The sequence below is a fragment of the Petromyzon marinus genome, chromosome 36 (assembly GCF_048934315.1).
Source record: "Petromyzon marinus isolate PM22_M1 ecotype Great Lakes invasive population chromosome 36, UKy_Petmar_22M1.pri1.0, whole genome shotgun sequence".
Taxonomy (NCBI): Eukaryota; Metazoa; Chordata; class Hyperoartia; order Petromyzontiformes; family Petromyzontidae; genus Petromyzon; species Petromyzon marinus.
In genome coordinates, this window is record NC_133702.1 from 11,219,098 (window position 1) to 11,235,588 (window position 16,491).

The 16,491-nt window shown below is 57.9% G+C and overlaps 1 protein-coding gene across 1 annotated transcript in view; it reads right to left on the bottom strand.

Moving 5' to 3' along the window:
• LOC116949466 (prestin-like) overlaps positions 1–16,491 on the bottom strand; it is a 28,835-nt gene that overhangs the window by 478 nt on the left and 11,866 nt on the right. Inside the window, exons 5-15 of the mRNA XM_076071977.1 lie at positions 14,443–14,590; positions 13,367–13,480; positions 12,441–12,518; positions 12,008–12,103; positions 7,585–7,691; positions 7,316–7,385; positions 5,917–6,009; positions 4,820–4,900; positions 1,382–1,603; positions 489–543; positions 222–367 (exon numbers count right to left, since the gene is read on the bottom strand). Coding sequence (XP_075928092.1) covers positions 222–367; positions 489–543; positions 1,382–1,603; positions 4,820–4,900; positions 5,917–6,009; positions 7,316–7,385; positions 7,585–7,691; positions 12,008–12,103; positions 12,441–12,518; positions 13,367–13,480; positions 14,443–14,590 — 1,210 coding nt within the window. The remainder of the gene's footprint in view (positions 1–221; positions 368–488; positions 544–1,381; positions 1,604–4,819; positions 4,901–5,916; positions 6,010–7,315; positions 7,386–7,584; positions 7,692–12,007; positions 12,104–12,440; positions 12,519–13,366; positions 13,481–14,442; positions 14,591–16,491) is intronic.

Sequence of the window (16,491 nt, forward strand, 5' to 3'; positions counted from 1 at the left end):
AGCAGTCCCCCACGCCCGTGGGCAGCCAAGCGATGGCGCGAGCGTTTCTACCGACCGCGACGGGAGCCCGCGGGGCCAGAGCTCGGCAACGGCGCCCGTTAGTCGGTGGAGAGCCTCGGCGGAGCCGCGTGCCCCGGCTCCAAACCGCGCCACTTCGGGCACCGGCGTGGAGACGGCGTCCGTGCTCGGCGTGGTTGCGGTGCGGCGTTGTCCGTGCGTACCCCGCTTCGGCCCCGCTGCAGGCAGTGGACGGCAGCCGCGTGCACGCTGGGGAACAGCCTGGCGCCTCCCGGGTCCGTTGCTGTGCCCGTCTCCGTGACGCCGGGCGTGAAGAACCCACAGGAGTGGAGCTGCTCCAGGACGCAGTCTCCTCGTGCGGGGGGCGGGGTGGGGGAGACGGTGACGGGCACGGTGCCACCGTCACGGCCGTGCGGGCGCGGGCGCGGCAACGCGGGCGCGGGTCGAGTATGTGCGAGCGCAGCCCTTACCCTGACAGGCGGCGATGCACACCTCCAGGCCCATCGCGCCCAGCCCCGCCATGGCCTGTGACGCACACGCCGAGCGCAACAACAGCAGCAGCAGGAGCCGACGTTCGCCAGCAAGTGGTGGGGACGTCACCACGGTGATTTGTGCCGAGCGCAGGCCGATAACGGTGACCCTTCCCGGAGACGTCGGGCCAGGCCCCGGCTCGAGAGTCGCGCTCTCACGTTGAGGAGATGCACCTGCTGGTTGCGTCCGCTAGCGGATGCCCACCGCGACTCGTGCTCCTAATGGCCTATCCGCCCCGTGGTCTCGCGTCGTCGCTTTGTGGGCGGGAATTGCGAGTGGCGAGGAGCAGCGGAAGACGTCGTGGTCCCATCGGTTATCAGATCCATGCGGGGAGGTGGCCGGGTGGCTCGGAGGCCAAGATCGCTGAGCCAGCGATGCTGAGATCCTAGGTTCTAATTCGGGTTTCAAGCCACCATTGTGATTAAACCGGATACTCAAGTGTGGTGAGTTGATGGCCCCAGGTACGGTCACCAATGGATGCACGCAAAAAAAACACATTAAATCACGCGAACTCCGGTCATTCTCGCAGCGGCGTTTGGCTAAGATGGTCACTACATCTTTCAGATGTGCTGCGGCCATCTGGAACGCTCTTCCGATATGAGGAAGCCACTGTTGCCGTGCACTTTTAAATCATCTAGATTGAAAACTCATTTATTTCGAACTGCTTTGTGTGTTTAGTTGTCCCCTCCCCCCGCACCTCTGATTGGCCACGGTTGGCTACGTACAGTACGAAAGAAGTTGGCTGGCCACCGGTAGTTCGGGTGACCGTGGAGTGAATCGGCGAGCAGCGAGCGACACGGCCCGCCTGGGTTACGCCTCCACGTGTCCTCACCGTCTTGAGGGTCTTCACGGCAACGGTGTCCACCAGGTTGACCGGAGAGAAGTCCAGAATGAGCGAGTGGGTGTCGGGCCGGGGAGCCGCGTGGTCCTCGGTGTCCGGCGCCATCAGCCCCGGCAGCCCCAGCACGCACGCCCTCCCCGCCGGCTCCACCGCCAGCCCCGGCTCGGCACCGGGCGCCGTCATCTGGGCCCCGTCTCCCGTGGCTGGTGCCACCTGCAGATGGTGGGGGTGGGGGGGCGGCCACATCGCAGAGTGACACGAGTCGTCGGTGGGGCCATCGATATCGTGGGCAGCGGGGAAGGTCATCGCATTTCCACTGTGCCGATGTTCGTTGCAGCGCCACTGGAAGCCCTCTGATGGCCTTTAGTTGCGGCCCCCTGAACGTGCGCCCCCCCCCCCAGACAATACACGACATTTGAAACACCCCCCCTCCCATCATCATCGCGCTGCCGTCACACCCCCCAATGCTTTCACATGGTGTGGCGGTCCCTCGCTCACACTGATGATGTCTTATCGGCGAAAGTGGCCCCAATCTGAAAATTGGTCAAGAACACTGCCATGTACGGCGGGGTCGCGGACATCTGTAAGCGGTCATAATATTTGCATAGGCGTAGCCAGGGTCATACACGGTAGTGTCAATGGCAGGTTTAATTGGAATCGCTCTTTCATCATTCCAACACGAGTGTCATTCATTGTTCGGGGTATCCGTAGGCTCATGATTATCCGAATCATCAGCCGGGTCAACAATCCTATAGAGGTGCGTGGTTATTGCATTTTCACAGATGTCGGGACATCATCGTGGCCATCGGCTGTCCGTGGCCGCATCGGTGCTGGGTCCTGGAGGAGGTGAAAGTTGACGAGGCACGAATGGACCATGAGATGAGAGTGAAGCGAGAGCGAGTGGAGGAGATGAGAGATGAAGCGATGGGAGTTGCGTACAAACGAGTAAATTCAGGTCTGGCTAGGGGGTGGAGTTACAGTAGGTGACTGTCAGGGTGAGTGGAGAAGCGGTAGTGTAGCAGCGCGCTGCGCTACGAACCCAGCGACCCTAATTCGATTCCTGCTCGCGACCAATAACGATGACGAATATCTGGACCCGGTCCTGGCCCACCCCTAGGTCAACTCGGCCTCGAATGAGTGCCTCTTTGCGATGTGTCAATATCGCCGCTCGGGAGGCAAAGGCGGTCGGGCGTGGTGCTGGCTACCCACCCCCTCCCTCGTGTGCCGTGCCGGCCTTCATTAAGTGCTCGCTAACAGCACTTGCCCCAACAGTCTGCTAAGGCTATACAGCAGATCTTTGTCTTTGGGATATGAATTGGGAAGGGGGTAGATGATGTGGGTGGATGGGGTTGGAGCAAAGGCAGATACAACTATAAACTATTACAACTATAAACTAGTACAACTATAAACTAGTACAACTATAAACTATTGCAACAATTGTTTTTTTTATCTTACCTGCAGGTACGTCCCACTGAGCTGTGTAGCTATTTTTCAGAAGTGACCTGGCAATCAACAATGATAACTCAACGAAGTGGACTGTCACGTGAAAATCTATAGCAGCCAAATACTCTAAATGCGTGATGTTGATTCACTGTGTAAAACAAATAGTGTCCCTGGGTAGTAAGTGTTATTTCCTAATTGCTTATGTGACCAGGACACAACAGCAAAGTTAATAATCCACTCCATTAATAACACTAACAAATACATTAAAATTGTGTCCCTGGGTAGTAAGTGTTATTTCCTAATTGCTTATGCCTCAAAAGTACATAAAATGGCTATTCCCCACAAACTTTGCTTTTGTGACCAGGACAGTGATATTTTGAAATGTTACTATTTTCAATGAGAAAACGTGGTGTGCATTTGTGTCATTCCTTCACGTAAAGTCCTGGTCACAAAAGCAAAGTTTGTGGGGAATAATAGCCATTTTCTATACTTTTTAGGCATAAGCAATTAAAAAATAACACTACCCAGGGACAAAAATCGTGTTACATAGTGAATTCTAAATGTGGAGGACCTGAGAAAAATCCACGCGACCATGGGGAGAGAGACACACAAAGTCCAAAAAAATTACAGCACGCGTCAGGGTCGGGATTGAACCCACGTCCTGTATACCAGGCGAGGTGGTTAACATTTCGCCACCGTGGCGTGAGTCAATAAGGTGTAAGTGGCAGAATGAGAGGAGGAGGAGTGAGTGGAGGCGGTGTGAGTGGAAGAGGTGTGAGTGGAGGTGTGAATGGATGTGAGTGGAGGTGTGAATGGATGTGAGTGGAGGAGTAAATGGAGGATTGAGTGGAGGAGTGAGTGGAGGAGTGAGTGGAGGAGTGAGTGGAGGAGTGAGTGGAGGAGTGAGTGGAGGTGTGAGTGGAGGAGTGAGTGGAGGAGTAAGTGGAGGATTGAGTGGAGGAGTGAGTGGAGGAGTGAGTGGAGGTGTGAGTGGAGGTGTGAATGGATGTGAGTGGAGGAGTGAGTGGAGGAGTGAGTGGAGGTGTGAGTGGAGGAGTGAGTCGAGGTGTGAGTGGAGGAGTGAGTGGAGGTGTGAGTGGAGGAGTGAGTGAAGGAGTGAGTGGAAAGGTGAGTGGAGGTGTGAGTGGAGGAGTGAGTGGAGGAGTGAGTGGAGGAGTGAGTGGAGGTGTGAGTTGAGTGAGCTGAGTGAGTGGAGGTGTGAGTGGAGGAGTGAGTGGAGGAGTGAGTGGAGGAGTGAGTGGAGGTGTGAGTGGAGGTGTAAGTGGAGGAGTGAGTGGAGGTGTGAGTGGAGGAGTGAGTGGAGGAGTGAGTGGAGGGGTGAGTGGAGGAGTGAGTGGAGGAGTGAGTGGAGGAGTGAGTGGAGGTGTGAGTGGAGGAGTGAGTGGAGGATTGAGTGGAGGAGTGAGTGGAGGAGTGAGTGGAGGAGTGAGTGGAGGCGGTGTGAGTGGAAGAGGTGTGAGTGGAGGAGTGAGTGGAGGAGTGGAGGTGTGAGTGGAGGAGTGAGTGGAGGTGTGAGTGGAGGAGTGAGTGGAGGTATGAGTGGAGGTGTGAGTGGAGGAGTGAGTGGAGGATTGAGTGGAGGATTGAGTGGAGGTGTGAGTGGAGGTGTGAGTGGAGGAGTGAGTGGAGGTGTGAGTGGAGGAGTGAGTGGCAGAGTGAGTGGCGGAGTGAGTGGAGGATTGAGTGGAGGATTGAGTGGAGGTGTGAGTGGAGGATTGAGTGGAGGTGTGATTGGAGGAGTAAGTGGAGGAGTGAGTGGAGGATTGAGTGGAGGATTGAGTGGAGGTGTGATTGGAGGAGTGAGTGGAGGAGTGAGTGGAGGAGTGAGTGGAGTGAGTGGAGGAGTGAGTGGAGGATTGAGTGGAGGAGTGAGTGGAGGAGTGAGTTGAGGAGTGAGTGGAGGAGTGAGTGGAGGTGTGAGTAGAGGTGTGAGTGGAGGAGTGACAGAAGGATGAGTCGTCTCGCCTTGTTGTTCCCTGGAGCCCCGTGAGCTCTTTGCCTGGAGCACCTCCTGTCTGGAGCCCGAGCCTGCTCCAGGAGCCCCGTCTGCGAACCGATGTCACGCGGTGAGCGGCGCCGACTCGCGACGGCGCATCTCGTTCACGGTGGCCCTGAGATGCTAACTCCCTCGCCTGCTACACAGGAGGTCGTGGGTTTGATCCCAATCCTGACGCCTGCTGTATATTTTGAGTTTGCGTGTCTCTGGGTCCTCCGGTATTTCCCCTCCACATTTTGTGTTTGGCTGCTGCTATAAATTTCCACGTGGCGATGATGATGAGCCCCACTTCATTGAGCTATCGTTCGTGATAGCCAGGTCGCTTCTGTAAAAGAGCTACATTGCTCAGTGGGCCTTACCTGGTAAAATAAAAAAAAACAGTTTTAGTTTTTATCATTCACAGGGGAGAGCTCCCGGCTGCCCCCACAAGCAGACCTCCGTAAGAGGTTTGTGGGTTAGATCGCGTAAATATACATGTGTCGTTAAACCCGCCACCACCCGACACAACCAATCAATAAGGTTTGTCACGTGAACAAAACGTGGTCAATTCGTTACGAGTACAGCACACCGGTTGTGTGTTCGAGAGTAAAACCCACGCCAACATTTACAATTGAGACATCTACAACATTTACAAGGAGACCTCCACATCCTGACCATCGGCCGAGTCCACCAACTCGAGAGAGTCGACCCCGGGCGCAGAGCAGCGGTGCTCGCAATCGGAGGGTGGAGGCGCGGACTACTCGCTGTCTTCGTCCTTAAACCCTTCACCATCCTCCCGCCTTCCCCTCCCTAACTCCACCACCCTCCCTTTCCCGATCATCACCCTCGCTTGCCATCCTACCTCTCCCCCTTACTCGCCTCGCCAGTCCTTCCTTGCCCTATCATCGCCCTTCCTTGCCATCCCTTCCCCTCAACAACTCAAACTCCATCCATCATCATCAGCCAATAACTAATGCACCTGGCCTGGCACGGGCGCCGCGGTGACGTCGCCGTCACTTAGTGGCGAATGGCGAGTGGGACAACAACGAAAAGAGGGGGTGAGGAGCCGCCACCCCTAGGCCTTCACCTTCTTGACGAGGGCACGCACGTACAGCTCGACGTTGGCGAAGTAGAGGGCGGCGTTCGCCCGGAAGATCTTCACGCCAGGCAACTCCCGAGCCTGCACAGAGAGGCAGCGACCACCACCCCGCACCCAGCCAGCGTGTGGTCGCCACACGCCACGTGACCCGGTTACATCACAGAGGGCTCATGGCCCGGTCTTTGGAAGCTCTTGGTGGTGGTTAGCGGTGGTGGTTAGCGGTGGTGATTGGTTGTGGTGGTTAGTAGTGGTGGTTAGCACGGCGGTTAGCGAGCGGCTGCTCGACAAAAACCCGAGAACCGCGAGTTCGATTCCGGCTCGCGGCCAACACCGGTGACGATTATCTGAACCGGTCCTGAGCCTCCCACCGTAGATCGACTCGGCCTCAATTGAGTACCTGGCGCGGTGTGTAAATATCGCTAATGGGGAGACATAGGCGGTCGGGCGCTGTGCTGGACACCCACCCCCCTCGTGTACCGGCTCCGCCTTCATAGGCGTTACTCGTTAACAGCACTTGCCCCAACATTCTGTTAGAGGCTACACGGGGGATCTTCGTCTTTGGTGGTGATGGCGAAGTGCTGTGGTGATGTCGCTTTCACCGAGTGGCAAGTGGCAGTAGTTGATAGCGATTGGGTGTTGTGGTGTTGTTGGTGACATTGGTGATATCATGGTTTATGATGGTAGTATGGTTGTGCTGACGATGTTGACGATGGTTGTGGTGATTGTAATGGTGCTGTTTGTGGTAGCGGCGGTATTGATGGCGAGAGTGACGCTGTTGGTATTCTTGAAGGTGGCGATGGTGGTGATGGAGGTGGCGGTGGTGGTGATGGATGTGGTGATGATGATGATGTCAGTGATAATGACAACGGTGATGATGGCTGGTGTGTGCTCCATCCAGCGTCTACTACCTCCTTGGATTGGTTGAAACAACTTTTAGCCTTCAACCATTAACACGTTTCAACACTGTTGCTTTTCCATGCGCACGTACAAAAGAAGATGGTAGTGGTAATGATGGTGGTGGTATTCGCGGTGGTATGGTGGTAATGGTGGTAGTGGCGATGATAGTAATGCTGCTGGTGGTGGTGGCGGTGGTGGTAGTTGTGATAGTAATGCTGGTGGTGGCGATGGTGGTGATGGTGGCGATGGTGATAGTGGTGGTGGCGATGGTGGTGGTGGTAGTTGCGATAGTAATGCTGGTGGTGGTGGCGATGGTGGTGATGGTGGCGATGGTGATAGTGGTGGTGGCGATGGTGGTGATGGTGGTGGTAGTTGCGATAGTAATGCTGGTGGTGGTGGCGGTGATGGTGGCGATGGTGGTGGTGGTAGTTGCGATAATAATGCTGGTGATGGTGGCAATGGTGGTGGTTGGTGATGGTGGCGATGTCACCACGCAGTTCTTCTCAATGTCACAGTACGTCTCGCAGTCCGGCAGCTTTCCCAGCAGTGAGTAGCGCGGCCTGTGACAACGACAAAGATCGCTTGCAGAGCCTTTAGCGAGTAACCGCTACACCACCGCTCCCCACACATGCGCACGCACACACCACCACACAGCCACAACACCACCCTGGGTCAGCCACACCACCCCTGGATCGAACGAAACCAGCCAAAGCGGCAACACTAACTCGGGCAGCCTCACCAACCCCCGGAGAGGCTCACCTCTGCGTGCGCACGATGACCGTGAGGAGGGAGAAGGCCACGGAGGCGGCAAGGCCCAGGTCCAGCCCCAACAGAACCACGGCCACGAAGGACACCAGCCAGATGGCCTGACACACCACACAGTGTCGGTGAAGCGAGGTGCTCCACCCCGCCAGCTAAAACCATGGACCCCACCAGCTCCTCCCTGAACTTTGCCAGCTCCACCCAGGACCCCATCAGCTCCACCCTGGACCTCACGAGCCCCACACTCGACCCCTCTACCTCCACCCTGGACCCCACTAGCTCGACCATGGACCCCTCCACCTTCACCATGAACCCTAGCAGCTCCACGTGGACCTCTTCACCTCCAGCCTGGACACCGCCAGCTCCACCCAGGACCCTGCCAGGACTCCACCAGCTATACCCAGGACCCCATTAACTTAACCCTCGACGCATCCAGCTCCAACCTAAAGCCCGCCAGCTCCACCCAGGGCCCCACCAGCACCTCTCAGGACCCCGCTAGCTCCACCCTGGACCCCACCAGCTCCAACCCTGGACCCCAACCGGCTCCACCTAAGACCTCACCAGCTCCACCTAGGACCCTGCCAGCTCCACCCTGGACCCCTGCCGCTCCACACTGGCCTCGAACAGCTCCACCCTGGACTCCTTCAGCTCCATGCTGGACCCCGCCACCTCCACCCCGGAACCCGCCAGTTCAACTATGGACACCTCCAGTTCCTCCCTGGACACCTCCAGCTCCACCCAGGACTCCACCAGCTATACCAGGACCCCAATAACTCAACCCTAGATGCATACAGCTCCAACCTAAACCCTGCCAGCTCCACGCTGAACCCCACCAGCTCCACCCAGGACCCTGCCAGCTCTGGCCTGGACCGCACCAGCTCCACCCTGGACCCCTCCAGCTCCATGCTGCACCCCTCCAGCACCACCCTGCACCCCTCCAGCTCCACCCTGGACACCTCCAGCTCCACCCAGGACCCTGCCAGCTCTGGCCTGGACCCCACCAGCCCCATCCTGGACCCCTCCAGCTCCACCCTGCACCCCTCCAGCTCCACCCTGCACCCCTCGACCTCCACCCTGGACACCTCCAGCTCCACCCAGGACCCCGCCAGCTCAACCCTGGACCCCACCAGCTCTACCCTAGATGCATCCAACTCCACGCTGGGCCCCACCACATCCACCCTGGATACTGCCAGCCCCACCCTGGCCCCCAAACAGCTCCACCCTAGACCCTGCCAGCACCTCCCTGGACCTCACCAGCTCCACCCAGGACCCCACTAGCTCGACCATGGACCCCTCTACCTCCACCATGGACCCTAGCAGCTCCACGTGGACCCCTTCTCCTCCAGCCTGGACACCTCCAGCTCCTCCCAGGACCCTGCCAGGACTCCACCAGCTATACCCAGGACCCCATTAACTCAACCCTAGACGCATCCAGCTCCAACCTAAACCCCGCCAGCTCCACCTAGGACTCCCACCAACCCGACCCTGGACCCGACCAGCTCCATGCTGGACCTCACTCGCTCCAACCTGGACCCTCTACCTCCACCCTGGACCCCACCAGCCCCCACCATGGACCCCTCTACCTCCACCCAGGACCCTTCCAGCTCCATGTGGACCCCTTCACCTCCAGCCTGGACCCCACCAGCTCCAACTAAGACCCTACCAACTCCACCTAGGACCCTGCCCGCACCACCCTGGATGCATCCAGCTCCACCCTAGACCCCAACAGCTCCATACTGGACCCCAGCAGCTCTACCCAGGACCCTGCAAGCTTCACCCTGGACCCCGACAGCTGCACCGTGGACCCGGCCAGCTTCAACCAGGACCCCACCAACTCCACCCAGGAAGCTGTCAGCTCCACCCTGAACCCCACCTGCTCCACCCTGGACCCCACCAGCTCCACCCAGGACCCTGCAAGCTCTGGCCTGGACCCCACCAGCTCCACTCTGGACCCCTCCAGCTCCATCCTGGACACCTCCAGCTCCACCCTGGATCCCGTCAGCTCAACCCTGGACCCCACCAGCTCCACCTTAGATGCATCCAACTCCACGCTGGACCCCACCACATCCACCCTGGATCCTGCCAGCCCCACCCTGGACCCCCACAGCTCCGCCCTGGACCCTGCCAGCTCCACCCAGGACCCCACTAACTCCACCCTGCACCCCACTAACTCACCCTGCCACCCCACTAACTCCACCCTGGACCCGGCCAGCTCCAACCAAGACCTCACCAGCTCTAACCTGGACCCCTCCAGCTCCACTCTGGACCTCACCATCTCCACCGTGGTCCCCACCAGCTCCACCCTGGACTCCTCCAGCTTCACCCTGGACCACACCAGCTCCACCCAGGACCCCACCAGCTCCACCCTGGACCCCTCCAGCTCCATGCTAAACCCCACCATCTCTACCGTAGACCACATCAGCTCCACCCTAGACCCCGACAACTCCACCCTAGACCATGCTAGCTCCATCCTCGACCCTGCCAGCTCCTCTCTGGACCGCACCAGCTCCACCCTGGACCCCACCAGCTCCACCCTGGACCTCACCAGAGCACCCAGGACCCTACCAACTCCATCCTGGACCCCACCAGCTCAAGCCTGGACCCCACCAGCTCCACCCAGGACTTCACCATCTCCACCGTGGACCCCACCAGCTCTACGCTGGACTCCGCCAGCTCCACCCAGGACCCCGCCAGCTCCTCTCAGGACTCCACAAAGCCTCACCCTGGACCCCTCCAGCTCCACACTGGACCCCTCCAGCTCCACCCTTGGTCACTACAGCTCACCCTGGACCTCACTAGCATCACCCTAGTCGCCAGCAGCTCCACCCAGGACCCCTCTAGTTCATCTCAGGACCCCACTAACTCCACCCTGGACCCCTCCATCTCCACCCTCGACCCCGACAACTCCACGCTGGAACCCACCATCTCCACCCTGGACAACTCCAGCTCCACCCAGGACTCCACCAGCTATACCCAGGACCCCATTAAATCAACCCTAGACGCATCCAGCTCCACCCTAAACCCTGCCAGCTCCACCTATGACCCCACCAACCCGACCCTGGACCGGACCAGCTCCATGCTGGACCTCACTAGCTCCGACCTCGACCCTCTACCTCCACCCTGGACCCCACCAGCCCCACCTGGACCCCAACAGCTCCATACTGGACCCCACCAGCTCCATCTAGGACCCTGCAAGCTCCACCCTGGACCCGGCCAGCTTCACCCAGGACCCCACCAACTCCACCCAGGACCTTGCTAGCTCCACCCTGGACCCCGCCAGCTGCACACAGGACCCCGCCAGCTCCACCCTGGACCCCACCAGCTCCACCCAGGACCCTGCCAGCTCTTGCTTGGACCCCACCAGCTCCACCCTGGACCCCACCCGCTCCACCCTGGACCCCACCAGCTCCACCCTGGACCCCTCCAGCTCCACCCTGCACCCCTCCATCGCCACCCTGGACACCTCCAGCTCCACCCAGGACCCCGCCAGCTCCACCCTGCACCCCACTAACTCCACCCTGCCACCCCACTCACTCCACCCTGGACCTGGTCAGCTCCACCCAAGACCTCACCAGCTTCACACAGGACCCCATCAGCTCCACCCTGGACCCCTCAAGCTCTATGCTGAACCCCACCATCTCTACCGTGGACCCCACCAGCTCCACCCTGGACCCCGACAACTCCACCCTGGACCATGTCAGCTCCATCCTCGACCCTGCCAGCTCCTCTCTGGACCCCACCAGCTCCACCCTGGACACCTCTAGCTCCATCCTGGACCCCTCCAACTCCACCCTGGACCCCCCACCTTCCCAGCTCCACCCAAGTCCCACCAGCTCCACCCAGGACCCCACCATCTCCATTCTAGGCCCGTCCAGCTCTACCCTGGATCCCGCCAGCTCCAACCAGGAACCCACCAGCTCCAACCAGGACCCTGCCAGCTCCAGCCTGATCCTTACCAGCTCCATACTGGACCCCACCAGCTCCACCCTGGACTCCACAAGCCCCACCCTGGACCCCACCAGCTCCACCCTGGACCCCACCAGCTCCACCCTGGACCCCACCAGCTCCACCCTGGACTCCACAAGCCCCAACCTGGACCCCTCCAGCTCCATCCTGGACCCCACCAGCTCCACCCTTGGACTCCACAAGCCCCACCCTGGACCCCACCAGCTCCACCCTGGACCCCACCAGCCCACCCTGGACTCCACCAGCTCCATCCTGGACCCCACCAGCTCCATCCTGGACCCCACCAACCCCACCCTGGACCCCACCAGCTCTACCCTGGACCCCTGCAGCCCCACCCTGGATCCCACCAGCTCCACCATGCACCTCTCCAGCCCCACCCTGGATCCCACCAGCTCCACCCTGCAGTCATGGGCTGGACATCCTCAGCGCCCACTCCCCCCGGGTCTGCACTCACAAAGTCGGCGCGGCTGGTTCTCCACAGCACGGGGAGATCCCCGAACTGGCAGAACATCCCCCTGAGGTTCACCACGATGATCGCGGCCAGCGTGGCCTGGGCGAGGGTGGCACGGGATGAGAGGGGGTGAGGTGGGAGCCGGGGGAGGGGTGGGGCGGGGGCAACGTGGTTGTCAATTTGAGACAAAGGCAGCCGGGCGTGGTGGTGCTGGCCACCTACTTTATGGCCTCATCCCCATACCGACCTTTCAGGTGCTACTCGTTGTCTGCACTGGCCTCAACGGTCTGTTACAGACTGGTGGCATTGGTGGCACTGCAGGTAGTTGGTAGTGGTGGCGATCGAAGGGATCTTTCATCTTGTGTGTGCATGTGTGTGTGTGTGTGTGCGTGTCTGCGCGCGTGTGTGTGTTTGCATGCGTATGCCTGTCACTCACCCTGGGTAAAGGCTCCAGGAGACGCCCCATGGACAGGGTGCTCACCAGCACCACCAGGCCGGCCACCAGACCTGCCACCTACACAGAGACACAGGCCCCCCGTGTACCATTTCGTGTAGCTGTTGGGGCAAGTGCTGTTAGCGAGCGCTTGATAAGGCCAGCACGCCACACACACACACAAAACGGGCTGGGTGACCGGCACACCGCGCCTGCCCGCCTTTGTATCTCCAATGCCGATGCTTACACACCACACCAGGTACACGTTTAAGGCTGAATCGTCCTTGGGGGAGGCCCAGGACCGATTTATAAATTCTTCACCGATGTTTGGTCCCGAGCGGGAATTGAACTCGGGTTGCTGTGCTCGTAGTACAGGTGCGTTACAGGGAGGGAGGTGGAAGGGGGAGGTATGTAGGGGTTTTGAACTTCTTTCACACCGTACATAGCCAACCGTGCTAATCGGAAGTGCAGGGGAACGATAAACTAAAGACAAAAAGCAGTTGTAAAGAAGTGAGTTATGGATCTAGATGATTTTAAAGTGCACAGCTGCAACAGCTTACTAATATCGAAAGGGAGAGCGTTCCAGACGGCCACAAAAGCGCAACTGAAAGCACCACGCGATGCGGTGACCACCGTCTTTGTTCGATGGCCAGCCAAAGCAGCTGCTCCTGCAGCGAGGATGACCGCTGGAGTTGGCGTGATGGTTTATGCTCCTTGACGAGATCAGCAAGGTGTCGTGGTTCAATTTGTGGAAAGCGCTTTGTGTTCAATGAGCGCGACCTTATCACGAATTCGTTTTGCAACCGGAAGCAAATCCGACACTCTGCTGCACGCCACCGTGTTGGCTATGTCACGGCTCAATAGTGATCGAATGTGGCGGAGAGTCCTGATGTGAAAATTGCAGAAGGGGAGGGCGGGAAGGCCCTCACCTGCGTGTGGCCTCCGCTGTTCTCCTGCAGGAGGCTTCTGGACATGGAGCAGGCAATGGGGAAAGCGCCGAAGAAGGCGCCGAGGACGTTACTCAGACCCAGGGCCAGCAGCTCCTGCACGAGAGCGGGGGGTGAGAAATATTATTTGAGTTCTTTAAAAAATATTTGAAATAATCCATTCGGTGTCTGTGCATGAACGTCAATCCACGCGTCCCAGGCCACCACCACTCCACCGCTCACTGTCCCTAGTCGCAAGATTTGCCTCCTCCAGTAGTGGCTCGCTACGTGGGTCTACGGCTCTCTACGAGAGTCTTTGGTACTCTACATTAGTTTATGACTCTACGTGTGAGTCTGTGGGTCTCTTTGAGAGCCCGTGGTCTCTATAAATGTGGGTCTTGACGTGGGTCTAATCGTGAGTGCTGTAAGGAGAAATCCATCCATTGCACCGCCGATCATTGCGCAATACAAAAATCTTGCCTGACGTATAAACAGCCATCCGAGATGCCATCAGATGGCTTTCTAAATTAAACGAAGGCAAAGATCCCCCATATAGCGTGAACAGAATGTTGGGACAAGTGCTGTTAGCAAGCATCTTTGGAGGCCGGAAGGGCAAACGAGGGGATGGGTGGCCAGCACCACGCCCGGCCGCCTTTGTCTCCCTAGTGGCGATGTTTTCACACTGCACCAAGTACTCATTTTCGGCTTAGTTGACCTAGGGGAGGCCCAGGACCAGTTCAGATAACTGGTGTTGGCCGTGAGCGGGAATCGAACTGGGGTCGCCAGGTTTCGTAGTGCAGCATGGTGACCGCTACACACCCGCTCTCCACTCAACTCCCACGCACACACACATATTCTGGACCGCCTTGCGAATGAGATGTTCCACCCGGTGGATTTTTTTTCTGCCAGGTGCAATATTTTTTGGAAATTAAAGAACTGCGATCGCTAACTCCGTCCGTTGCTTGTTCACCGCCCGTACGAGAGCAGAAATCAGGAAGGGTAGGAGGGGGGCACTGTGGCGCGGAGAACTTGGGGCAGGGGGGAGGAGGGTGGGGTGAGGGGGAGGAGGAGGGCCGCACCTGGGTGCCGTCCACTGTGTAGCCGTGCTTCTGCGCGAACATCTTCCCTAGGGACACGGCCACCGTGTAGCCCACCACGGCGAGCGCCAGCGCATCCCCCACGAGGCCCACGGATAGAGCGAGCGACGGCCACTCCGGGGCGGCCAGCCTGGTGAAGCGTGGAGAGACACACACACATACGTACAACAACAACAACCAACATTCCTCACTAAGTGGCGGTGACGTCACCACGGCGCCTGTGCACAGAAGTCGATCTTGACACTGCTGGTACCAATCATCGGCAAGTGTATTCAGCTCCACGTCCCCTTGCACCATATCACTCCATCTCTTCTCTAGCCCGTGCCGCGCCCGTTCAGCCCCCTCTATCCTCCCGAACAAAAGCTGTTTAGGCATGCGGTGACTGGGCATGTGGGCTACATGGCCCAGGCAATGCAGCCTTGCCTGCCGGAGGAGCTCACCGATAGGACTTTGTCCAGATTTTTCGAAGAATTGTGAGCTCCTCACACAAACTAGGGATGGATCGTAGGCAGGCCATCCTAAATGTTTCTAACCGGCAAAGATGTTGCAATAGGGGGGTCCACATTTCGCAAGCATAGAGAAGGGAGGGCATGACCGTGGCCGAGAAGACCCGAAGCTTCATGTGGATCGACAGACCAGGTAACTTCCACACAGCATTACGCAGCAGATTTACTACTATCTTTACCCAAGAATGTCAGTGTGTAACGCGCGTGATGTCACTCCACGTCGACCAGCCCCCCTCATTAATAATCATGAGCAGGTTAGGTCCTCCACATGGACCCACCCCTCATTAATAATCATGAGCGGGTGACGTCACTCCTCATGGAGAACCCCCCTCATTAATAATTATCAGCAGGGGACGTCACTCCACATCGAAAAGCCCCCCTCATTAATAATCATGAGGAGGTGACATCCTCCAAATGGACACCCCCCCCCCATTAATAATAATTAGCGGGTGACGTCACTCCACATGGGGGGGCGAGGCACCTCCTTCCCCCTCCTCGGCATCAACTTACAACCCTCACTACAAAGGCAGAACCCTCACGTCACGTGATCTCTGTAACCCTGTTGAGACATAGAAGTAATAAGGACGTCATGACGAACAAGGGATTATAACCTTAAAATGAAATAGGTCTGTGTCACCGCGGCCTTACAAATTGCACACGCATTGATGCAGTGAATATCATGTCGCCGTCTGATTTTCGCTTGCAGTTTCAGATTTACGGAAATACACCCGTCCTTGGATGGGCAAAAGGCAAGTGAAAAGATTATGCTGCTCGACTGATTTGGAGTGAGACCCCTACTGTCAAACCGGAGGTGGTCATAAGCACACTGGCCATGTATGCAAAACACTCCAATCTCTCCACAACTGCCCCATCACCACTGGGGAGTTGAGGTGCTGCAGCGTTTGATGGCAAAAAATACCAAGGCAGCTGCTTAGTTTTGGTGGAGCTGATGGTAAGGCCCCACCTCTTAGTGGCACGCTCCAGTCTCAGCAGCAGCGTCTCCAACCGCTCCTCTGAGTGAGCAGCAATTACCAAATCACCCTTGACTACACCCGGGCATCGATCAGCCTCCCATTATACCTGTACCAGATCGAGATTCCTCCGGTACAGGCATGGAAGGCTTCTCGAACTACGTGGTCGAAAAATATGTTAAATGTGGGAACCAGAGGAAATCCCAAGGTGAACAGGAAATGGCTCCGACTCCCGGCTACGTAGTTTTACCCGGGCCTGCACACCATCATGAAGAACCTTAATGATTGTGAGTAAGGAGTCAGGGACTCCGAAAGTATGAAGGAAACCCAGAGCCCAGGCCTATTGATGGCATCAAGGCCTTGACCAGGTCAATAAAGCAGAGATGTAAATCCTGTTGGAATTTTCTACACCTCTGCTGTAGTAAACGGACAGAAAATATGGCATCTGTGCAGGACCGCCCTTTCCTGAAACCACATTGCGGCTCTGCAATCCTCTCCTCAGCGTGTCTAGCAAGGCGATGTAGAATGATCCTTGCCAGGATGGTGGGAGTGGG